General features: G+C 36.5%; 1 protein-coding gene across 10 annotated transcripts in view; it reads right to left on the minus strand.

Annotated features, from left to right (window-relative positions):
* Positions 1–1614: 1614 nt before the first annotated feature.
* The window catches only part of IFT81 (intraflagellar transport 81), a 188960-nt gene continuing 163964 nt past the window's right edge, over positions 1615–26610 (minus strand). For 5 of the 10 annotated variants that reach the window (XM_073881141.1, XM_073881140.1, XM_073881139.1 and 2 more), the window contains 6 exons: positions 25880–25966; positions 24782–24853; positions 24612–24697; positions 19761–19806; positions 14234–14377; positions 1615–2422 (listed from right to left, as the gene is read on the minus strand). In XM_073881141.1, the coding sequence (XP_073737242.1) occupies positions 2282–2422; positions 14234–14377; positions 19761–19806; positions 24612–24697; positions 24782–24853; positions 25880–25966 (576 nt within the window). In that variant the 3' untranslated portion in view covers positions 1615–2281. Of the gene's footprint in view, positions 2423–13649; positions 13830–14233; positions 14378–19760; positions 19807–24611; positions 24698–24781; positions 24854–25879; positions 25967–26610 lie in introns of those variants that run through there. The other 5 variants (XM_073881138.1, XM_073881137.1, XM_073881136.1 and 2 more) reach the window with 3 other exon arrangements.

The following is a 26610-nucleotide window of genomic DNA, read 5'->3' on the forward strand; positions in this document are numbered from 1 at the left end:
GAGTTCTGGAGATTGCCTGCACTACAATGAGAATGTACTTATAACACTGAAATGTACACTTAAAAATGATTAAGATGGTGTATTTTATGTTATGTGTATTTTTCCACAATTAAAAAGAAAGGGGGACAAAGTAATGATACATTATATTACATGGATGACCTTGAAAACATTATGCTAAGAAGCCAGACCACATACTGTACAGTTCCATTTATATGAGATTTCAGAATAGGCAAATCTGTAGAGAGTAGATTAGTGGTTGCTGGGGGCTGGGGGGTCTGGGAGGAATGGGGAGTGACTGCTAATGGATACAGCCTTTCCTTTGGGGGTGGTGAAATGTTCTCAAAGTGAATGTAGGGATGGTTGTGCAACTTAGGGACTATACTAAAAACCACTGAATTTTTAAATTTGTGAATGTGTATGTATGTGAATTATAGCAACAAAGCTGTTCAAAAATTAAGGTAGGAAGACTGAAAATGAATGAGCTCTGCTTCTTTTCAAAACTCACTCCTGTTAGGTTCTGTGACCTAACAGTACCTACAGTTGGCAATTGCATTCTCTTAACAAACTGTGGAACATGAGGCCGTCGCTATGACAGAATCCGAGAGGGTTATTCACAAACAGGAACACAGCTAACTCAGTCTGAAGAATTTGGAGAGAATGTCTGCAGGCTTGAAGGAAAAAAATAACCCAGCAGCAGAGATAGATTAGCAGGAACTTAAAAAAAAAAAAAAAGTTGTAATAGGTCAAATGCATTTCTAGGAATAAACAACTAAAAACCATCAATACAAAGGGCTGGCAAAAAGGTCTTTAGAGTCTTGACTGTTAATTTAGCATCAAATAGTTTTTCTCATTCTGAGGAACTCCTACAGTGTATAATCATTGAGTAACCTCCTCTGATTTCTTGACAGGAGAATTCGGAAGGTCAAGTGTACATTTCACCTTGCTTCTCATCATTCTGTATTTAGTCATGTTCTGGAACATTAAAACAGACAATACCTGCAAAGATGTTTAAGGGTAGAATAGACTGTGCCATAAAAATGATATTAAAAAGGACAGTGTTCAGTCTTGAAGGAAATCCTGTCACATGCCATAGTGTGGGTGAACCCTGAGGACGTCTTGATCAGTGAAATAAACCAGTCACAAAAAGATAAATCCTCTAGGATTCCACTTATGTGGGTAACCTAGAGTACTTGAACTCACAGACCTAAGGTGGAATGGTGGTTGCCATGGGGAAGGGGAATGGAGAGTTGTTTAATGGATACAGAGTTTCAGTTTTGCAACATGAACACATTATGGAGGTCTACTGTACACCAGTGTGAATATACTTAACACTATTGAACATTTAAAGATGGTTAATATGGTAAATTTTAGGTTATGTGTTTTTTACCACAATTAAAAAAAATTTTTTAAGACAGTGTAGAGTTAAAAGCCTTAATAAAAATTTCATTTTTATTCTGTTGTTCAGGAATGACTGACAAGGAAAGAATTTTCGAATTTGATAAAGGAACTTGCTGGCTGTGTTTATATTCACTTTTTACTCCTGCTGGAGTAATGAAAACAGATCACTTGGTTTAATTTTGTGATTATTTTTATTTCCTGGTTCCTGCCTGATTATGCAATGCTTTTGGTTACAAATAGAAAAAAAAAAAGGAAAGTTTATGTGCTAGTCTTTTATTTTTATGGCATTTCATTAAAGAGGACTGGACTGAAAAATATTTCTATTTATATCAAGTTTTTACAAAAACTTATTTCTAAATAAATTGGAATTTTAGGGCCTGGACCATTAGTTATCTTCCCTAAGGTCTATGAGCTGATGCTATTTTATATTTCCAAGTTTATTCTTATTTTAACTGGTTTTACAACACACTAGCTTCCTCTTTCAACAAACTTAAAAGGTCATAGAATCTATCTTGAGTAAATCACAAAATCTTTCATAGAATTTTTAAAATTTCTTTACATTAACTCTGAAATGTAATCATTGCTTGGAACGGCCTCTGACAATTTGATACAAGATAAGCCATAAAGGACAGGCGTTCATTTACAATCATGTACAATAGGTCAAGTCTGAGAATAGCTACCAACTATTCTAAACCTGTACCATATGCCTTCCTGAGTTATCATCTCTGCTTTTAAACAATCATCATACGGATGCAATTCTAAGCATGTTAAATATTCTATAACTCTACCCAAAGCCTGGTGGGAGTTCTAGTGTTAGATTTACATCAGATACCCTTAACTACTGAGAATGAGGCAGTGGTTAAGATGGCAAAGTCTCCAGGTCCTACTGGCAATTATTTCTAATTATAAAGCGGCACATTGTATTTACTTTGCTCTCTGTCTGGTTAACCAAGAGGATGATACTTGGGCAGTTGCTACAGTAGGGCCTCCTTGAGGAGGGTCTGAATGGCAACTGTATTTGGCTCTGTAAAAATAAAGAGGAGACAGTCAGCTTGGAGGGGACTGCTAGTCTGACCCACCACCTTCATACATTACCTTATTTTATCCTTTTGATAATTCTTTGAAGCTGTCAGAGAAAGAAACTGAGGCCCAAAGCAATTAAGTGATTTATTCAAGGTCACAGTCTTTCACTTCTATTCATTCATTCTTTACTGATCAAAGTTGCCTGTGTGCCTAACTAGGCACAGGGAATATAACTGTGAACAGAAACCCATCCTGCATTCCATGCTCTTCCAGTCCAAAGGAGAATCAGGTAAGGAAACATACGATTACCATACAGGACTTGTGTCTCTGAATGGCTGACCTCGTATGCTAATCATTTTACTGTTCCCCAGGTGTCCAGCACTCTTTCTACATGTTCCTGTCTTGACTCACTAATCTCATCTCATCTCGCTTTGTGTGTGTGAGTGAGAATAATGATTATACATGTGGGCACATACATAAACATGCATTACAAAATGTGTTTGTTTTTTAAGGTACAGGATTCCTCTATCTTCCATGCCATTAAAAGATTGTAGAGCTCCATCTCCTTTACTAAAAGACCTGCTGGCTCCCAGGAAATCTCATCCAGTTTGAGCCCTGGTAGTGGCAGTATAGTGTCAAGGAAAGAATGCTAATGATTTTTCCACTAGCTGATCCCAAAAGCTTGGCACAGGGGAGCTCAGTCTACTGAATATTTATATAGCACCTTGATTAAAAGAGCTCAAAGCAATATTCTAAGTAGCTGAATTATAACCTCCTTTTGTAAACTGAGTATTTTAAATATAAAAATAAGTTCCCCTACCAATCCTCATTATTTGCTAAAAATAAAATAAAATAAAAATCACAAGATAAATTTCATAGAAGACTAGAAGTAAAATTTTAAGTGGTGATAATCTCTGGGTGGTGGGATTATACATGATTTTAATTATTCAAAATTCTACAATTAACATTATGGACTTTTCAGTTAGAGAAAATATCACATAATCAATTAAAAGTAAGCCATAAAAAATTAACTGCACTCATAATTTTTTCACTCATAACTTTAAAACTACAAATTAAAATAATTCTTTAGACCTATCATACTGACTAGTATAGTCACCTAGCTTAGGCAAGGGAACGGCAAACTACACTCTGTCATACACAACCTAAGGGATTACAAATTATCACCAGCTTTTTGGAGAGTAATTTGGCAATATCTATCTATGAAAAATTTAAATGCACATACCTCTGAATACAATAATGCTACTTCTCAGGTTTTTTTTTTCTTCCTGACAGATACACTTGCATAAGAGTGCAAAGACTATTCAGTGCAAAAAGCAAGTTGCAGAACAGTGAATATGACTATAACCCCCTTTGTGTACAATGAAAACGTCTGGAAGAATATTCCAAAATTTAGCTTTGGAAATGCCTCAGAGAAGTGAGAAGACTGAGGTTGCTGAGGGCTTTTTATTTTTTTAAACTAATACTGTTTGACATTATTTGACTTGTTACATTGAGCTATATTTTTATTTTTAGCAGTTTTATTGGGGGCATAGTTCACATACCACACAATTCACTAATTTAAAGTGGTTTTTAGTGTATTCACACATTCAATGTTTCTTAATATATTCACAGAGCTGTACCATCATCAGAGTTGTATAATCATCAGTGTACACAGATGATTAATTATGTTGTTCACCTGAAACTCATATAATGTTATATACCAAATATGCCTCAAAAAAAAAAAAAAAGAAATCGGAAGATGCTCCAAAAGTGAACTTATTAAGTGGCAAGAGAATATGTGAGATACAATCAGAGAAAGTGTAAATAGTAATGGAATGAATGATACACATAAACAAGAAGAAAAAAAATATGAGAACAAAAAAAGTTGGAGAGTGTCAGGGACAGAAAAAAAGACAGATGCTAAAATGAGTTTGAACCAGGAACATATTAGATCTGCCTTCGTGAAATAAACATATCTGGATTTTGTAACAAAAAGATCAAGGTAAGATATTTGGGCATGATAAGGAAATAAAGAAACTCTTGATTTGATGGTACTGCAAATATTTGGATAAACCAGATTCTATATAAATCTGCAGACATCTGGATATGAATTCCATCTATGGAAGACACAGATAAAAAGAGTTTAGAAAAATACATTCACTTTGTAGTTGCTAGAAATCTCTTCTGTGTTAGGAAGGCTGACAGCAAGATACTAATTCCCAAGCAATAAATACTTAACTGAACATCAATAATGCTCTGATTTGGTTAAGAGTATCTGAGAATATAAGCAGAGCTGGATAGAGAGAAAAGGGCTCCTAAAACGTCCTGACAAACTTAATCAGCACAATCCATGCAGGAATATTCTTTTTGGCTCAAAGCTTTATATATGTTTTTAGAAGAAGGATGAAAAACATACATTTGAAAGATAATGTTTTATAAAAGCATTCCACAAAACTCACATTTAATCCCTGTATTACTTAAAATAAAACTACCGTTCCTTTGAGACTTTTCCCTCATTAAAATCTTCTTTGAGCACTACAGATCTTGGGAACATTTTGTAGGTATCATCTTATTTTCCTTTTTTGTATCTTTAAAAAGCACAGTTCAAAAGTTGTGCAGTTGGAGGAGTCTCTGGCACCAGTAAAAGCAAACTTTATGCTTAGCCCACAAAATCTATTAGTTTGGGTACTGTTAACTCTTATTTAATTAGGGCTGTGCAGTGACTACAGCAATTACTCTAGCTCAACATCAACAAAATAATGGAAATGTACACAAGATAGGTACACCATGGAAAGTCTGTTCTTATAAAGGAGTAAATGTCAGATTAAAAATAAAAGTCACCAGTTTTTGAATTAGGAAAGTGCAAAGAAAGGCTGGGGCAATAATTGATAACAATTAAAAATTTAAGATCAGACTGTTATCTGAGGGGATGGATCATCATTAAAAGTACCTTAAGTGGTGATAGTTTTAAAAATCTGTTGACTATTCAAAATCACTCACCTTGTAGCTAACAGTTGATGTAATTGATTTGATTCCAAATCAAGCAACAAGGAATCCTTGAGAATAAGCTATCCTTTGAAGTATTATAATATGGTGTTTTTCTGTGTCTGCATGTGCATGTGTGTATGCACGTGTCTGACACATTTTACTGGGAATTAATGTACTGCATATGCTGGAGACTGTTGCTACCAACGTAATCATCTCTATAAATGCTCTGATTCACTACATCTTTGGAAACCATAGGAAAATAGAAAATGTTACTGTCTCTGGTGACATGCCGTGCAGAACAATGACCAGACTCTAAATTCTTAGTTACTTATTTGCTTAAAAGTAAAATTGCTTTATCAAACAGGTTACCTAAGTCTTGTCCTGTGACTGTGACAACAAATTAAAAATGGAACTGCTTAAACCTCCAAAATATGCATAATGGTAACTGAAAGAACGTCACTTTAATGACAGCTAAAACCATCCATCTCCGTGGGCTAAATGTAGATACAACTGGGAGCTAACCTTGGCTTTCAGGCTTGAGGTTAGACTAGCAGGACTTGTACTGCCATCTGGACAGGTGGCAATAACCTTAGCCGGGGATGTCAGAGCCTCCCTAGTCTTCTTTTAGATCTTACATCAAGCTACAATGAACCCTGGCCTCGGAACAAATTTTGAATGCCAGAAAGCAAAGGTGAAGGGTTAACTGCTCATTATTTTTTATTTCTCAGATGCTGAAATATTTTAAAAAGCAAGGACAGCTCAAATTTAGGTTACAAAAAGGCGCTCTGATGAAAAGCAAATGTGTTCCTAAATGTATTTTGAAATAGATGGTTAGAAAGCTAACATAGAGTTTGTGGTCTAAATATATCATTCTTTTAGAGGCAGAACATATTGCTGGGGGGAAAAATCCTCCATCATAGGACTTATGGGATATAGTAACCAAAATGTTTTTCCATCCTTTGAATTTTCAATGTTGGGAAATATTATTCAGTAGACCCAGAGAGAAGTCCTAAATTGGAAAAGCAGCTGCATCCAAGGTCATCTCTCTTGTTTCCAAATATATCTTGAAACAAATGCAAGAAGGGCACTTTGCTGAGTGTTATCTGGACATATATAGTTTCAATCAAATTCTTCAAGAAGTGTCAGAATAAAAGTTGAACATTTGTTTGACACTGCCAAGTCACTAGCAAGTGGGTCTCTTCAAGCGTGGAGGCTCTCCTTGGTGACTTGGCAATTAACCACAACAAAAAGGAGTTCTTTTTCCTACTCTCAAGAAAAAGAAATCAAGCACGGTTAAACACCAGTTCTGAATTTTCTCTCACATTTTTTAATATATAGAAAATCATATAAACTTATAAAAATGTCTCTCAACAGAAGTATAACTCTTAAATATTACTGTTTCTAAGCTCAATTCCTTGGAATTATCAAATCTTTTTCACACATCTGAAAATGTTACATGGAACGAAAAAGTAGTGATAGAGATGACACAGAGTTGTAACCTGAATCAAATAATAAGATGCTGAAACTTTGAGTTAGTGTAAAAAATTATCCCCCTATATGCAAAGAAATAAAAAAACTGGCTAATTGCCTCTCCTCTGTCATGAAAAAAACAAACTTAGTATTATGTTTGTAGTCTCCTGTGGCAGTGATCATCTTCCATTCTCTACAATGTAGTGAGTCTCTCATTTCCTCAAGTGTCCAAGGAGCAGCAGGGATATTAACAACTCCCGATTATCATTCACCAAATGGACATGACTTGCAATTGCACCACCTCAAAACCTTCAGCAATTTGGTTTCTATCTCCAAATTATTCCTGATTTCCTCCAGTCTTGCCTGGCTAGTACTTACTTGAGGGCATTCCTTTCTCAGGGCTCCGTCTTCCCCACGGAGTTCTTGCTTTCTCCCTGAGCCACATTCTGACCTTTGTGTGCAGAAGGGTTTTAACTTGTACCTGCATCTCCAGCCTGCCCAAATTGTTCCAGCCCAAAGTGTTTTTTCCTTTTGCCCTTAGATGTTAACTCTTTTTAAAAAAAAAAATATTTTATTTATTTATTTGACACAGAGAGAGATAGCAAGAGCAGGAACACAAGCAGAGGGAGTGGGAGAGGGAGAAGCAGGCCCCCCGCCGAGCACGGAGCCCGATGTGGAGCTGGATCCCAGGACCCCGGGATCATGACCTGAGCCGAAGGCTGATGCTTAACGACTGAGCCACCCAGGGGCCCCTAGATCTGTTAACTCTTGATCCCATTCCAAAAAGCTGCATTGAAACTTTTAGAGACCCTAAACCCTGAGGAGAGTGCAAGGAAATCCAATAGTTCTGATTTTTCTTCTTTCCTTATTATTTTTTAAAGAGTGAGCAAGAGGGCACAAGCGGGGGAGTGCCGGAAGGCGAGAGAGAAGCAGGTTCCCCACTGAGCAGGGAGCCTGTTGTAGGGCTCAATCCCTGAGCTGAAGGTAGATGCTTAACCAACTGAGCCACCCAGGCACCCCTAATTCTAATTTTTCTAACGAAAACTTCTTTGATCTCTGAAATATTAAACACTTGCAGAAAATTCAGACTGTATCAATTTGCCCACTGGATAATCCAGTGCTGAAAACTGCTTCAATTATTGGTTACATTTCTCATCTTGGTAACTAAGACTTCAAGTTCCCTGAAGGGGGAGGCCATGCCTTTTCCTGCTTGATGCGTTTGATACAGAGCTAGATGTAGGAAAAGACCAATGAGCACCTGCTGGTTTCATCCCTGAGGCCCTCTCACACTCTCCCATTCACCTGTCCAAATCTTCATCTTTCCAGGCCCCAATCATTACTCCTTCTTGGACAAGACTTCCTGGACTCCACTTTGACCCTTTAGTCTTCTCTAGATCTCTGTTGTGATTGAATTTTGATAGCACCACAAAATTTAGCACTTGATTATTAGGTTTTGATGTTTGCTACTGTTCAATTTATTGTTAGTCCTGTTAATGACGGGGCCATGTTTTATACACTTACTGTACCTTTTCATAGAGTTTAGCTGAGTGCCTAGCACATCAAATTACAGAGCACAAGACTTGGCACATGATAGGAGCTCCTTCCTCTCCCTCATGTATCTGGGTAACTTTCTGAGCCATTCTAGACTTCTTGTCATTTCCTGAGCATGCTGTGTTCTTAAATGCCTTTATGTCTTCCTCCTTTCCCACGGCTATCAAAATCTTAACTCCTTCTTACAAACCCAGCTCAAGTCCTACCTCTTCCATTAGTCTTTTCAGTCCCCCATGTCAGAATTGCTTCTTCCTCTGAGCTCCTAGTTCTTTTTATACATAAAAGAACTTTAATTTTTGCTACATAATATTAGAGTCTTCTAGTCTATGAGCTCTTTGAAAACAAAAACCAGGTCACATTCACTGTATATTTTAGCACTTAGCACAATGTCAGGCACACAGAAGATATTCAATAAATATTTGCAAATAAATGATGAATTTACAATTTCATTCTCCAATTAATCAAATAATATCTTGCTAACTTATTTCATTTAGCCTTGGCATTTTCAAAGAGGAAGGCAAGAAATGTCTATAAAACAATTCAATGGATTCTGGATTTGACCAAATTAAATAAACTTAGTGGTTTTGCTTAATATTGTACTGTATTTCAAATTTTAAGTACTGCATGGTATTTCAATTTTTAAGTTCCACTGCAGCATGTAAAATAAAAAATTGGAATCTATCTACATGTCCAGCAACAAAAGACATATATGATTTTAACACTTTTACAGAGAAATATTTAAATTATAACCTATAAAGCTTGCATTTGTTCTGTGTCTAAAACTATTACTTCTTTCTTTTATGTATTTACTTGATATTCATTTTTAGCATAATCCCCATATCTAGATGGTAGAGTTCATTTTTACTCATTTACTAAAGTTTTTTTCCCCCTTGGGTACAGTGAGTGAACACATTTTTAAAAAAGAACTATAATTTCACACATATTATAGTTCATTAAATGGATATCAGCCTGTCTGCATATATACAACCAGTATATACATGGGTCACACTGTAGTTCATACAGCACAGGAGTGAAGAGTCCTGGCTTTGGGCACTGGCTCTGCCCACAGTTATTAGCTGTGTAATACCGTGGAAACCTATCTGTGCCTGTTTCCTCATCTATTAAGTGGGGATAACAGTATTTACCTCCTGGGGTTATTGTGAGAGGTATATTAGTTCAGACACATGAAGTACCTAGGACAGTATCTGGTCCATACTAAGTGCTCAATAATGATTATGATTACAAAGCTTCAGGGAGTAAAACTGGTTCAGTCTTGCTTTGCCTAACTGCTGTTTCTAAAAAAAATGCCCTCCCTCTGTAAGTTTGCTTCATTTCTAGAACCCAGAAACTAATCAGTGGTGCTCTTTAACAATGAAACAAGCTCCCTCGTGAGCCGCATTGCGGTTACTCCACGGAGGCTGGGAAGTGATTTGCTCCAAGCGCTGATTTCTGCACTGTTGAGAGGCTGAAACAGAGCTCTCAAAGGTCCCAATTTAATAACTGATCACCCGAATCATTCTGAGGTTCCTTTCCAGCTCCAAAATGCAATGGCTATTTACCCAGTTACCGCGGGCAGGGCAAAGCAGCAGCCCTGCCAGGACCCTGCTGGGACACTCTCGATGGAGGTGGAAATGAATACTTCCACTGAAAAACAGAAATCTTTAATTTCCTCCTGTGTTCTTTCTGAATAGTGAATTTCCATAGCAGTAAACCGAGTTTGGTGACTCAAGGCTCTCGGCAATTCAAGAGGAAATTGTGAACTATCCGCCGAGAAAGTACTTCCAGTTTGCCAAAAGAGGGAGCCTGGGAGCAGAAAGCATATGTTCGTCCAAGTCTTTTAAAAAAACACTTGTTTGGATTCTGTGTTTTAGTTTTTGATTTCTTTTGCAAGGATGGGATGGGACTGAATGACAGTTACAGCCAACTTTTTCTTTTTTATATTGTCTTAAGACGGGAGAGTCAAAGATTGAAAGTATACAGATAACCGAATGATCTCTATCTTTCCTGGACAAAATGCTTACCTCATGCCTGGCTGCCATACGCTAAATGGCTCTAATTAAACTGTTTTCATTAAAAGGAAAGGGAGGAGGAGCTAAGCCAGTAGCTCCTTCTGGGTAGAGAAACAATTACATATTTAATAAAAGTGCAACTTTATTTTTTTTTAAAGATTTTATTTATTTATTTGAGAGAGAGAATGAGAGAGGGAGAGCACATGAGAGGAGGGAGGGTCCGAGGGAGAAGCAGACTCCCTGCTGAGCAGGGAGCCCGATGCAGGACTTGATCCTGGAACTCCAGGATCATGACCTGAGCCGAAGGCAGTCGCTTAACCAACTGAGCCACCCAGGCGCCCATAAAAGTGCAACTTTAAGAAAAGAATCTTCTGGCTGCCACAGATTGTTTAAAAAAGTATTCGTTGCATGCACAATTTAGATCTTACTTTCACTACAACAATGGTTGAATATATTGAAATAACCAGGTTTAATGGAAGTTAATCGTCAGGCTGCTTACTTACCCACTCCCTAGGGCTAAGCACTCCTTCCTGCCAAACAAGAGGAATGATGTAAGCGCCTAGAACCATTTGTAGAAACAAGCCTTTGATTCATGCTCATTAGTCACTAATGTAGGGTAAATGCCTGTGTATGACAAGGAGGTTTCTGTAAGATACACATCTCCATAGGAAATCATTTTTCAATACAAACTGGATTTTGCCGTTGTAAAGGCAGCTTTGGCAAGTTATCCATTTGTGCATATTTTCAAATTCAATTCAGAAGAATTCAGCAAATTTATACATTTTTAGTTGAGCAACATATTCAGTCTCTTCTTTTTACTCCAATTACCAAAAAGTGCTCTGTATCATCTTAGCCTAAAAAGTTAAGAAATAATCATACTTGGAAAATGCACAGAGCTTAAAATTTTCCAGAAAATTTATATATGTTATATAAACTAATAAGGCAGAATGATACATTTGGATTTGACAGTTTAATGAAATGGTTTCTTTTACTATTGCTGCCTATTGAACTAAAGCAAAATAACAGAAAGTATTAATCTAAAGAAGAAAGTTAAGTGTTCTGTAATCTCCTGAGATCTGGTTTGATTTCCACAAGCCTTTGAATAATGTTCTAAGACCCTTCTGGTACACTCTCTGGACCGGAAAAATACATGATCTTGGATTTAGATGTTAACAGACTTATAACAGAAAGGACATTATCCTATTATAAGATTGTTCTTAAAGGACAACCTTTAGAGTTGGATTATTTCCTGAACTAATATAGAAAGCAAGATAAGCAGTAGCCTTTTGAAATTTACAGTTTATACAGTCAGTCCCATGCAACAGTTGGCAACACCGAGTCCTAGGAGGAGCAAATCCATGAACGCAAAAGCAGATTTCACAGGCTACATTTTTCTTCTTTATTTGGGCCATCATGTGGAAGACAGATTATTTTCCAAAATGATTAAGTACTCTCATCAATTAGCCAGCTAGAGTATCAATCGTGAAGGAAAAATGTAATAAGCTCTCCTATAAGTATCAGGTGTCAAAACCGTCAGAGTTAGTCAAAGCTTTTTAATGTTCCAATCAAATCACAAAATGAGTGGAAAGTCACTGTATAAAACCCATTAAGATGCATTACTAAATGTCCAATGTTACATAAAAACTATAAATAACTTTGTACTTTTAGGGTTTTTTTTTTCAATTTGCTTTTCTTGAAGTAATAATGATGTTCTGCTTCAGTTAATAAAGTAATTCTGGAGCTGCCTAGTGTTTAATCCACATATTCCTTCTGTGTGGAATAAAGATGGCAAGCAATAATCAAATCAGAATTATAAGCATTCCTTGGAGTATCTGTTGTTAACAATTTTTAAAATTAAGAGAAGAGCACCAAGGATAGTGAAGGCTAAAAAAATTAATCACCAAGCTTAATAATCTTACAAGCTGACTTTCCTTAGGGGAATAAAATGCTGTTTCGTTTCTGTGATGGACATCTAGTCTTTCTCAAATATTTGCAAAGGAATTCATACTCTGGCTAAAGCAACATCACTTGCCACTGGCTTAAAAATAACAAGCCAGTAGCCAACACTGAACAAATACATCTACCTCAATGTTCAAAAACTGATTTATTGAATTAAGAAAGGTTTGTTTCCACACCGAAACACAGCCTTTCCTTGTTTAGTATCTGGTGGATCTAGCTGTTGATCTAAAGGCACAAATGAGAATTCTGGTAGCTGATACTTTCCCAAATAAGAGGCTAAAGTAAGCTAAGGACCAGATTGAAACCACATAATAATATTAAAATGCTTCTTTTTTTCCTTGAAATTTATTAAAAGAAATTTCTTTCCATACCTTCTTGGTAAGTTCTTTCTTGCTCTGATGGATCCCATCTTTTCTTGCAATAGCTCCTAGAGTCACCAAGGTTGGTAAGTTTATCTGATTACCAAGGAAAAAGCTTTCAAACAAAAAGTAAGAGTAGAACACACTTGGAAACAAAGAGATCCAAAGCCATAATCAAGTTTGCATGTTTTGTACAGGGTAGAAATAACTTTCTTCATTGAAATGTTCTTTGCTGCTCACTGCCATCCCCAGGATAGCTACAGAGAACTAACCCAAGATGGACATGCTAATAATTTGAAATCTGAGTTTTCAAATCTAAAGGGAAGACATTTTTTTAAAGATTTATTTATTTTAGAGAGAGAGAGAGAGAGAAAGCTAGAGCACAGCAGAGGGGCAGAGGGAGAGGAAGTCTCAAGAAGACTCTGCGATGAGCGTGGAGCCTGATGCGGGGCTCTATCTCAGGACCCTGAGATCATGACCTGACCAAGAGTCAGACACTTAACCGAATGCACCACCTAGGCACCCCTAAAGGAAGACATTTAAAAAAGTATAATGAAACTGAAATGAAGTAAAGGGTAGCATATGAATTTAGTATCTTTCTTTAAGGAAAAATCAAAGAAATCTTCAAGTACCCTGTCCAAATGAAGCAGAAATTAGAAGCACTTTGGACCCTAGAATTTCACTTGGAATCCTACTGTAGCTTTTTAGCATATGATAATTTCTATATTCTAGGACTACTTTTTTATATTTAAAATAAAAGTCCCCAAGACCTAAATACTATAATAGATTTTAGGTAAAAATAAGTAATAATCCTTAAATTTAATACAATACCATAACACAAATAGTTAAAGAATAACAATTTGACACAGCTACATAATTAAAAAAGTCATCATATGTGCACCAAGTTTTATTTGCCTTTAAATAATACAGACAGAACAAATATGTTATTCAAAATAGCAAATTTTCTTGAATTTTATAGAAGAAAGAGAAACTGAAGTGAAACTGTAGGAATTGCTGAACTTCAGATAAATGTTTCTTCAAAACAAGAGATATTAGTTCCTAAAAGATTCCTCTAAAGTTAAAAAAAGATTAGGAAGAACATTAAGCCATTGGGTTATTACATTTTTAAAAAACTACATGCTTTTTAATGGACATGTTTACATTTACAGAGAGTAAACTTAGCCGCCTGTCTCATAAAACTCCTAAGACACCACTGATCTCTAAACTAAGCAAAACAATAAAAGCCGTTTTTCATATTAAAAAGCTTCAAAACCTAAATCTACCTTAACATTATCTTCCAAGGAAACTTAATAGGAATGGTTAACCTGAAAGCAAAATGTTGTACAAATCACTTTCCAGAAAAAAATACATTATGGGATTAGGCTTACATCTAGTAGTATCAACTAAAATCCCGAACTTGAACGATGGCACATGGATTCAAAGTACCAGCCGGTCCTCCCCGCCCTCCTGAATTACCTGACCCATGGGAGTTTGGCTTTGTTGTTTCAGAAAGCACTGTTTCTTACATTCCATCAACTGTTCGAAATCACGCCACATTTTTGCTTGTTTCATATTTGGACCATGACTTTCTCGTACAGCTTTTTGTTTTTCTCGGAGTTTCTACCATAAAAAAAAAAAAATCAAGAATGATTAAATCTCAGTTGCAGGGATTTACTTCTTTTGCTATCATCAGAGGAACACGGTCTGCTTTTTGTACATCTGATGAATAACAGTTAACGAAACCAGGTTCTTCTGAGATGTATGAAAACTAAGATGATAAAAGTTAATTAAATTGATGATAGATGTAGGAAGCTTGAAGTTAAAAAGAATAGAAAAATATAAAAGAAAGGGAGGGGAAAAAATAAAGGGAATCAGGAAAATGGAACAGTATCATGGTGTGGAAAAAAGAATGCAGATTTTGGAAGTCAGAAGACTGGTTTCAAACTTGGCTTTGTCACTAGCTGTAAGTAAGACAATTTCTCTGGACCTCACTTCTCTCAATTGTCAATTAAGGCTAATACAAGGGGATAATTATAAAATTATCTGCCTTATGATTATTATTTTTAAAGATTTATTCGAGAGAGAGAACGTGAATGAGCGAGTGAGAGAGAGCATGAGTACGGGGGTAAGGCAGAGGGAGAAGCAGATTCCCTGCTGAGCACAGAGTCCGACTCAGGGCTTGATCCCAGGACCCCGGGATCATGACCTGAGCTGAAGGCAGTTGCTTAGTCGACTGAGCCACCCAGGCATCCCATAAGATTATTTTTTCACATGACATAATAGGTCTGGAAATACTTGATAAACTATCATATGTTATATATTATTATTATTATTAAATATTATATTCTTTCCTGAATCTGTGTGTGCTCTATGTGTGCCCAAATAAATCAAATTGTATGCATATATTCCTCAGGAAGAAGGTTTTCTGATTTTTTAAAAAGTACACTATTAAATAAGCCATATCCTTATCAGAATTGTTCTTATTTTTATTTTTATTTATTTTTAAGTAGGCTCCATGCCCAGTGTGGGGCTTGAACTCACAACCCTAAGATTCAGAGTCTCATGCTCTACCAACTAAGTCAGCCAGGTGCCCCCAGAATTGTTTTTGTGACTAATAGCCTATATGATTCCATCTGTCAAAACTGTTCTACTCATAGACTCTAAAATTATAAACAGGAATAAGAAAATGTTTCAATACATTGTAAAAGTATACTTTGGTTCTGTATTAGGGCAAATTCAGAAAGGGTGACTGAAAGGAGGCATAGCAGAAAGTCAGAGATAATGAGAGGAAGGAAGAGGGAAAGGAAGGCAGGCAGGTAGGCAGAGGGAAACAGAGATGATGACAGTACACACATCAGGAAACACAGTGTGACAGAAATGTACCCAGTGACACTTAGTGTGAGAAATCACCACGGACACAAAAATAAGCAAAGACATGGAAACAGATAACACAGAAATGTCCCATCCTTTCCTCTGTTGTGTACAGCTGATCTAATAGTTGATCTAAGGACACAAATGAGAAGGCTCGTCATTGGTACTTGCCCAAATAAGAGGCTAAACTAAGCTGAGGATTGGATTCAAAACACTTTACTGAAGACTGCCCTCCCCAGCTATGGCTAATGAAAGCAAAATTAACAGCAAATAGCAACAGGAAACAAAGCAGAATTAAGAAAATAGAATTTAGGGGTGCCTGGGTGGCTCAGTCAGTTAAGTGTTTGCCTTCAGCTCAGGTCATGATCCCGGGGTCCTAGTGACCTGGGGTCCTAGGATCGAGCCCCCGTGTAGGGATCCTTGCTCAGTGAGGAGTCTGCTTCTATTCCTCCACCCTGCTTGTGCTTGTGCTCTCTCTCTCAAAAAAATAAAAAAAACTTAAACAAAAAGAAAATAGAATTTAAATATAACTAGCAAATTTTTGACACAATACCTGGAAAGCAAATACATCTATTTAAGTCTATGTTACAAAAAAAAAAAAAAAAAAAAGAGAGCGAGAGGCAAAGCAAGAAACAGATTCTGAACTGTAGAGAACAAACTGATGGTTACCAGAGGGGAGGTGGGTGGGAGGATGCGCTGAATAGTTGATGTGATGGGGATTAAGGAGGGCCCTTGTGATGAGCACCGGGTGTTGTATGGAAGTGCTGAATCACTGTATTGTCCATCTGAAACTAATATTACACTGTATGGTAACTAACTGGAATTTAAGTAAAAACTTAAATTATCTTACAACAAATATTTTTATCCTCATGAATTAAAACAAAAGTAGTAAGTCAGATCAAGAATTTTAAGAGTTCTTAGAATGATTTTAAGATTAAGGTATTACTTAACTATACATTTTCTTATATTATTGGAATAATTTCCTTGTCAAAAATCCTAACAACCTATACGTTATTTAAAGAAAACGACAGTATATGGGCACTGTGTCAGAAATATTAAATTTAATGTGCTTCATAACCATATGTGTTTGAAACCTTTAACTTTACGAATACAACTGCCAACATTCATTTTTAATGTCACTGTCACTTGATATAGCTTTATTTTGTTGATAGTTGTAATGTACGAGAATACTTGTCACAGATTTCATTGTTCTTTAAAGGGGAGGTGATATAGTGGGGGTGAGGGGAGTTATAACTTTCAGTACAGTATTCCACAGTACTTGATAAGGCAAATTCTAGTATATGGTAGTGTGAATTGTAGCACTATAGGTTGGTTTAATTCCAGAAATCCGGTTGGCCTGAGGAAGGCTGTGGATGTCCAGTCTATGCTGGTTTGGAAGGCTTAGGCTATCATCACTTTTAAAGTTTTGGTGTTTTCCTTAAAAATTTAGATCTACTCCATCTCACTGATATGTGGAATTTAAGAAATAAAACAGAGGATCACAGGGGAAGAGAGGAAAAAATAAAAGAAGAGGAAACCAGAGACGGAGACAAATCATAAAAGACTCTTAATCATAGGAAACAAACTGAGGGTTGCTGGAGGGGAGGGGGGTAGGGGGATGGGGTAACTGGATGATAGACATTAAGGAGGGTACGTGATGTAATGAGCACTGGGTGTTATATAAGACTGATGAATGAATCACTGACCTCCACCTTTGAAATCAATAATACATTATATGTTAATTAAATTTAAATTTAAAAAAATGAAAGAGCATTTGGAAAGAAAAAAAAATTTAGATCTACTCTAGCAATGAGAGGATTAAGGAACTTTGTTTCTTAAATGATAGAGACTGACAATTGGGGGATGAGCTCATCAATGGCTACTTTTGCTGAAATATACTTGTCAGACTGCTGCTACCACTTTTTGCAAAGATCCTGCAATAAAACACCACACGGGAAGGGGAAAGAATAATCTTTATTCAGATCTAGCAATTACATTTGGGTCTTTGAAAGGATTCAGGTTTGATAAATATTTCTCTATACAAAGCATCCATCCACATACTTTTCAAAATAAAAGAAATAGAGGAATGTTTTTCATATGAAAAAATATATTACCTAACATATGAAATGTTTGGATGAAAGCTAGTTATTGACAATCATACTAAATCCTAAAACCTCAAAATCTCTAGTGAATGTTTACAGCTTGATTCAAATATATGCTTTCAAACATGAAATTATTTCTTTTTTTCCTTTTCAGTATGGCATATCATCCCATAAATGGAAGAAGGTGCACAGAACTCACAATTTCTCTGATAGAATGGAGGAATCAGCTTTAAGGTTTCCTTTCATTTTTTTTTTAAGATTTCTTTCATTTGTTTATTTATTTATTTATTTATTTGAGAGAGAGTGAAGCCAGGGGAGGGGTGAAGGGAGGGGGAGAAGCCGACTCCCTGCTGAGCAGGGAGCCTGATGAGGGACTCGACCCCAGGACCCTGGGACATGACCTGAGCTGAAGGCAGATGCTTAACTGAGTGGTCATGAGTTTAATTATTGAAGTTGGGTGACGGTTACACATGAATTCATTACATTATTTCCTCTACTTTTTATATAGGCTTGAAATTTTCCATAATAAATGTCTTTATACGTTTTTTCGTTTTTAAGTCTTTTTCAAAAGACTTTACAAAAGTCTATTTAATAATTATGCCATTGTTGGGCACCTGGGTGGCCCAGTTGGTTAAGGGTCTGCCTTTGGCTCAGGTCATGATCCCAGGGTCCTGGGATCGAGTCCCTCAGCAGGGAGTTTGCTTCTCCCTCTTCCTCTCCCCCCTGCTCATGCTCTCTCGCTTGCTCTCTCAAATAAATAAATAAAATCTTTGAAAAAAAATAATCATGCCATTGTTTTCCACACCACTTTTTCCCTGAAGTTTAACTTTAGAATATTACTTACAGGTTTATGGGAGCTAATTCAGCACTTATGTAAAAGCATAGATACATGTATGTTTTTAATAATAATTCAAACTAGAAAATGTAAATAAAGGGGTGCTTGGATGGCACAGTCGGTTGAGCAACCGACTCTTGGTCTTGGCTCAGGCTGTGATCTCAGGGTCGTGATACTGAGCCCCGCATCGGGCTCTGTATTCAGTGTGGAGTCTGTTTTAAGACTCTTTCTCCCTCTCCCTCTGCCCCTCCCCCCCAAGAATAAAAAAATAAATCTTTAAAAAAAAAAGGAGGAGTACCTGGGTGGCTTAGTTGGTTGGGTGTCCAACTCTTGATTTTGGCTCAGGTCATGATCTCAGGGTCATGAGATTGAGCCCCACACTGGGCTCCGTGCTGAATGTGGAGCCTGCTTAAGATTCTCTCTCTCTCCTTCTCCCTCTGCCCCTCCTTCCCCACTTGCACTCTCTCTCAAAAAAAAAAATTAAAAGAAAATGTAAATAAGGACACTGGTCCTGAGTTGTTGATAAATACAGATTTAAAAAAAAGATAAAGATAGAGCTGGTGTCTTTAAAATGACTGTCAAAATGTGTTGCTTTATGAAGCCAATTAAAATAATCAATGAATTGGGTCACTTAAGCCCCGATGGTCAAGGTCTTTACTATCTACCACCTCTTCTACTAGGAGTGGCTCAGAGAACTGAGAAAATAAGACTTAATCACATATTCCTGCTTTCATAAGACTGGCAGGGAGGGAGCTGAATATGACAAGGAAGGTTTTTGGATTATGTGTGTTAAATGAATCAATGTTTGTAAAGGGCATGGAACAGTGTCTGGATCATAGTAATGAGCTTTGTGTTTATTAAAAAAATAAATTTATACTTATCTCATAAAGAGATACCTGAGAATTATCTGAAAACTTGATTCATTACATGTGGCAGTTTTGTTTCTTATCCAGAACCTTCTCATAAACCCCTTGTTAAATAAAACTAGATTTTTCTCTAAAAATCCACATGCCTTCACTTTTGTATACACACACACATAAATTCCTAAAGAGTCTTCATCTTTGCAAGAGTTTAAGAAAGATCCAATTTCCCTTTGAAAACTGTACTATAACCTTTAAAAAGAATGACAATGTCAAAACCATGTGCTGAAAGCCTGAATTAGATACACTTAAAAAAATAAATAATACATTCTTACCTTTCCAAGGTTTTCCTGTTCAGCAATATTTTTTGTATACTGCTCCCTAGGGGATCAACATAACGATTTAGTTTCAATTTACTTCAATTGATTTCATCATACAACTAAATTATAAATTAACTTATCAATCTAAATATATTAGGCAATATAGATAGTTTAGAGTATTGGAATCAGAATTCAAACCATTACACTCCCTTTCCCCATCATCAGGCAGTTCTTCTGGTAAATACTGCATCAGAAATTAAGAGAATTAAAAAGTTAAGTACTATTTCTGGTTAATTTACACTTAAAACAATAGTAACGCACTTTTGCTTAAGCTACACTTTATTATTTTTTTAAGTTTTAATTTATTTAATTAATCTCTACACCCGACGTGGGGCTCAAACCACAACCCAGAGATCAAGAGTCACATGCTTTTCCAAGTAAGCCAGCCAGGCACCCTAGTCACACTTTATTTTTGAAGAGGTTTGTAGAAAGAAGGAAGGATACACATTTTAAATAAACATTAAATAACATCTAATTTTACTTCTAGAAAGTTGTCCTGCAGAAAAACACTCATAACTTAAGGTAAATGTAAAGACTATTTACTTAACCCTTGCTTATAACAGTGAAAATCTGCAAACAAACTAGATGTCAATAGATGGGGAAATATTTAAATAAATTATGGTACATGTATTCAAAGGAATAATATAGAGTTGTAAAAGGAGGGGGTAGATCTATAAATACTGAAATAGAATTTTAGATATATAAATAAGAGAAAAACTGTATATGTAGTTTAACCTGATTTTTGTATATATACACACATAAAATCTTCCCATGCATTTGCGCACACACACACACACACACACACACACGCAAATGCATGGGAAAGGAATATGGAGTAATTATACACCAAAATATTTTTATTTTTTTAAAAATATTTTATTTATTTATTTATTTGAGAGAGGGAGAGAGAGAGTGCAAGCAGGGGTAGGAGCAGAGGGAGAGGGACAAGCAGACTCTGTGCTGAGCCTGGAGCCTGACGTGGGGCTCAGTCTCACAACCCTGAGATCATGACCTGAGCCAAAATCAAGAGTCGGACGCTCAAATGACTGAGCCACCCAGGTGCCCCTACACCAAAATATTAACAATAGGCATTTCTGAGGCAGGGCAATGTGGGTAACATTCAGGTTTTGGTTACTATACTTCATAATGGTTACTATTGTTTTTATAAGCATTTCCTCTGTAAACGAAAAAAACCTGTACTTTTCAAGTAAAAATAATACAAATAACATTGTACTGTGTTTTTAAACAAAAGTATAATTATACATATTAAGATTTTTCAATTATTTTAAGTAATAAACGTGGGGCTTGAACCTACAACCCAAAGATCAAGGCTTGCACACTCTACCAACTGAGCCAGCCAGGTGCCCCAAAAGTATAATTATATTGTAATACTTCATAAGACAAAAAATGATATTTAGAGTGTTAAGGACAAAGATCAAAGGATGAGGAAAAAGGAACCAATGACAAAGAAGATAAAAGAGGCTTCAGACCTCACCTTTAGACAGAAAAAGACGGTGTTTCTGTGTAAAGCTACATTGTAGTAAGAAGGTAAACAACACAAAACTGGAAATCTAAGAAATCATAAACCACAAAGAGAAATTCTAGCAGCTTAAATTAAGGAAGATCATGCAAAAAGGGGAGGTAAACGCAACTAGACTGGAGAGAATGGGAATCAAAAGTACTCGTGGTCCTTGGGGCACCTGAGTGGCTCAGTCAGTTAAGCACCCACAAGGGGCTGCGCACTCAGCAGGGAGTCTGCTAAAGACTTTCTCTCCCTCTCCGTCTGCCCCTCCCCTGATCTCTCTCTCTCTCAAATAAATAAATCTTAAAAAAAAAAGTACTCAAAGTCCTTACAGAGCTGGATTGAAGGCAGAATTTAGACATGGAAATGAGGGTGGAAGGGAATAAACACAATCTTGATGAACCTTTATTTTGACCTTAAAATTTATGAGACACTAAGTCAAACGGTTTACCTCCAGCTCTGCAGTGAAAAATAGCTAGGAGAATATAAATGATATATTACTTAAAAAGAACTTATTGATATAGTTCGGATAGCTTTATTTATTTACTTATTTATTTTTTAGAGAGGGAGGGGGAGGGGGAAAGGGAGAGAGAGAATCTTTTTTTTTTTAATATTTTACTTATTTATTTGACAGAGAGAGAGACAGCGAGAGAAGGAACACAAGCAGGGGGAGTGGGAGAGGGAGAAGCAGGCTTCCCACAGAGCAGGGAGCCCGATGCGGGGCTCGATCCCAGGACCCTGGGATCATAACCTGAGCCGAAGGCAGACGCTTAACCAACTAAGCCACCCAGGCACCCGGAGATAATCTTAAGCAGGCTCCATGTGGAACCTGATGCAGGGCTTGATCTCACAACCCTGGAATCATGACCTGAGCTAAAATCAAGGGTTGGCAGCTTAAATGACTGAGCCACCCATGAGCCCCAAGTTTGGCTAGCTTTAAATAATTCATTTATTACCCTAGGACTGAGAAATGTTCAAACTATTTTAGAATTTCCATTTATATTTAATCAAGAAATCAAAGGCTCATGCTCTTTTACCATACAACACTAATATGTAATTTTTTAATTTATTTGATGAATTTATTCAAGAAATAATTATGGAGCACCTGTTATGTACCAAGCATGCCCTGGGGTTTCAGGAAGAAAACAAGACAGAATCCTTTTCCTCCAGGAGCTCATACTATATAATTTCCAAAACACTGCTACATGCATTATATTTAACTTGATCTTTGGTGGTATAAATTTTCCTCCTTATTTGTAGATGAGGAAATGATTTGCCCAAGGTCACAAAACTCAGAACTAGAAAAACGAGGTTAGAAAGAAATTTTATGAGTCCCTCTTTAGTACTTCAAAATAAAACATCCTGCCTCTTTAAATAAAATTAAAATTTGCAGACAATCTTTCAAAACCATACTAATTCCTCAGACCTTTGGTTTTACTCAAAAGTGCCATAAAAGTAGAAAATGGAATAACAATAAAAATATTGTGTCTAATAATAATAATATTTTAAACATGTATCAATGAATTTAGAGTACAGTTAACTCCATTTTATTCATAATATTCTTATGTCCTACTCTAGCCAGGGAAAAGTATTTTTTCTATAGGAAAATAAAGGAATGGTAAAGGTTTATGATGACTTTCAAAATGATGAAGAAGAATATCTGGCCTGAAAACCAATAGTTCAGGGGCAATATTTCCTTCTTTACTATTTATATTGTAACTTTGGAAGAAATGGAACTTAATTTCTAAAACTTTTGTTTCTCAAGGATAAAAGTAACTTCTCACATTTGTAAAATATTACCACTGACCACACAGATTTATTTGAGCAAAGGTTATATTCAGTGAAAGAATGTGAATAAGTACATTTAATATGCGTAATTTGTCAGAGTATTAGAAGAAATATTGTTCTATTTATAGGACATGTTCAGTCTGGCTTGCATTCCAGTGCATTATATATTTAAAAAATTAGATTCTGCAACATTCCATTTATTAGATTTTTTTGTAACATTAATGTAAATGCCACTAAAAATCTCAAGTGCCATCTAGAATAAATGTGAATCCTTATTTTGAGTTCTTACTGGATGGTAAAAGCGAAACATCCGAATTGTGGTTAAGGGGCAAAGAAAGCTTATCTTGTTCGATTACTGCATTTTGTCACAGCTAGCAATTCAACCATAAGTGCATTTTCTTTCAGGCAGCCTTTGATTTATTACAGTATGCTGCAAGCTTGGATTACAAAAAAAATCACCATATAAGGACTAGTGGTATTTACACACCCTTCCTTGTTTTGAAGGCTGGCACAATGCAAACACACAGCTTCTAGCTGAAATACACTCACGCACTACACAATGAGCAGGCAGATGACTAGAGTCCAGGCTATGTGGGACTTTAAAAATAGACCGATCTTAGTGCTTATGAAAAAGGAACCATGAAATTATATGTATTCCTGGGGAGGGGAGAATGGGAAGTTATTGTTTAATGATTACAAGAGTTTCTGTTTGGAGTGATGAAAAAGGGTTGGTATTATATACTAGTGATCACTGTACAATATTGTAAATGTAATCAATGCAACTGAATTATACCCTTAAAACTGGTAAAAATGGCAAATTTTATGTTATTAGGTTTTTTTGCCATGATAAAAAAAAAAAAGCAAGCAAGCCAGCAAGAAAATTGTGTGTTTTCCTACTTAGTAAGTTAGTAGGGCTGGACTATACGGAAGATGTTTAACAAGATTTAATCCTAAATAATATCTTAGTATCTGCTTATTTAAGTACTCCCAATCTTAGTAATTTAGTAATTCCATCTTGTTTATAAAACTTCTATAAGTGACAGCCACCAAAAAGAATGAAATCTTGCCATTTGCAACAACATAGATGGAGCTGGAGAGTATAATGCTAAGTGAAATAAGCCAGTCAGAGAAAGACAAATACCTTATGATTTCACTCATATGTGGAATTTAAGAAACAAAATAAATGAACAAAGGGGGGGAAAAAAAAGAGAGACAAACCAAGAAACAGACTCTTAACTATAGAGAACACATTGATGGTTACCAGAGGGAAAGTAGGTGCGGGGATGGGTGAAATAGGTAATGGGGATTAAGAGTATATCTATCATGATGAGCACTGAGGAATGTGTAAGATTGTTGAATCACTATACTGTATACCTGAAACTAATAGAACACTGTATGTTAACTATTCTGGAATTTAAATAAAAAATTTAGTAAAAAAAAAACTTCCTAGGTGAAAACATTAAGTAACTCAATATAGAAACAACAAAATTACTTGCCTAATTGCCTTTCTTTTTTCTTGTTGATCAGAAGAGACATATGCCTTCATCTCATCGGTAGCTCGACGAAGTTGTATTTCTAGGTTCTAAGTGGAAAGACCAAGTTTTAGGTTAAGTCCTTGATACAGAAAAATCTCAGAAAGGTTTTTGATCCATTTTCTTTGTTTTACCTTGATCATACAATTTGTGTAATGGTATCTACTTTCTTCTTGAAGACATTCTTCACGTAGTCCCCTGACTTCCTATAATATATAATTTTAAATGGGCAATATTACTGAAAGAGTAATAATCAAATACAGAGAGGATGACTTTAAATGTACAACAAAATACCATCAGCGTAATTTCTTCCTTTGTAATTACAATTTTGTTTACAATAGACTAGGTTGCAATCTTTTCTAGAGACTACTCATATCACTCTAAAACCTATAGGTTTAGTTATTCACTTATTAAGTACCTATTGTGTGCCCAACTCTGTGCTAGGTGCTGGGACATAGTGAACAAGACTACAGACTCCTGCTCTCATTCAAGGAGAGGAAACAGACATAAGCAAGGAGACAGGTAACGAAGGTAGTTTCAGATAGGAATAAGTACTATGAAGAAGAGTCAGCAGTAGAATGTAATAGGGTGACCGAATGGGCAACATTAATAGGGTGATCAGAGAAGGCCTCCAGGAGGAGGTAACATTTAGGCTGAGACCTGATGATGAAAAGGGGAGATCAAGGCAAAGAGTTGGAGGCAGAGTGTCCCAGAGAGAGAAGAGCACAAGCAAAAGCTATGAGGTGAAAAGAAGCTTGGCCTGTTTGATGCGCAAGAAGGCAGCCAGTGTGGCTGCAGCCCTTGTGGATGAGGAGCAGAGCACATGGACATGAAGTTCGGGAGGCAGGTGAGCCTTGCAGACCATAGTTTGGAAGTTAGATTTTAAGTGCAATGGGAAGATAGTGGAGGGTGGCCTAAGTTTTCTACAGGTTTCTTTGGCTCTCTATGGAGAAAAAAGCCTTAGGAAGGTGAGGGTAGAGGTGGGAGACCAGGTCCGAGTTACTGTGGGAGTCTAGGAGATGCACGATGAGGGCCTGGACTTTGGTGGTTGTGCTACAGATGGAGAATTCAGTGTGTACGCATCAAGTCTGAAGAAATAAAGATCTCTGGAGCTTAGGAGACCAGCTCAGGGGATGAGGGTAAAGATTTGGGAATCTTTTGTTGTCGGTGTAATGAAAACATGTATGCACAGGCAGTTTCTGCTAAATTGCTAAAATAAACTATCTTCTTACCTGTTCTAATTTGGATCGGTTGCTTTCGAGGCCTGCTGCACAGCTATCATACTGGGATTTCTTTTCATCACACTCCTGGGTTAGTTCCTAGTATGAAAGGATAAATGATTGAATAAGTGAAAAACAAAGGCCTAAAATGTGGCCCTGAAACAATGCATGCCCTTGTCAGTCTTGTAACTTAACTCTAAGCTTCTTGGCATACTTAAGAGTTATTTATACAACAAGCAGACATTTGAGAATTATGACAGATGAAGGTACTGATAAAAATAATAACTACCATGTATTGAGCTGTATGCCAGGCTCTTTATTAGGAGCTGGGGATACAACAGTGAGCAAAACAGCCAGAATCCTTTCCCTAAAGTGTGTTCAGACAAGTAAACAGCTATCATGGGCAAATATGTGTTATAGGAGAACATAGGGCTCTCATAGGACCTAACCCAGGCTTGAAGATTGGCAGGGATAGAGAAACCAGTATCTAAGTTGAGGGACGAAAGATTAATACAATAGTTAGGGGGGAAGGTGAACAAGGAAGGAGAATGTTCAGGAAAAAAGAACACTATGTATGAAGGCTTGGGAGGCAGAGAGAACGATAATTGAGGATGAACAAGTAGTTTATTATACTGGAGTATGTCTGGGAAGAGGGGAAGACACTGAAGTCTTTGGCAGGGGCTTGGTCAGAAATATGGAAACCATGGTAGGGCCTCTGAGCTTTACACTTGTCAATAATTCAA

Source organism: Callorhinus ursinus, unplaced genomic scaffold (assembly GCF_003265705.2).
Source record: "Callorhinus ursinus isolate GAN/ISIS: 27379988/994484 unplaced genomic scaffold, GSC_fseal_2.0 scaffold41, whole genome shotgun sequence".
Taxonomy (NCBI): Eukaryota; Metazoa; Chordata; class Mammalia; order Carnivora; family Otariidae; genus Callorhinus; species Callorhinus ursinus.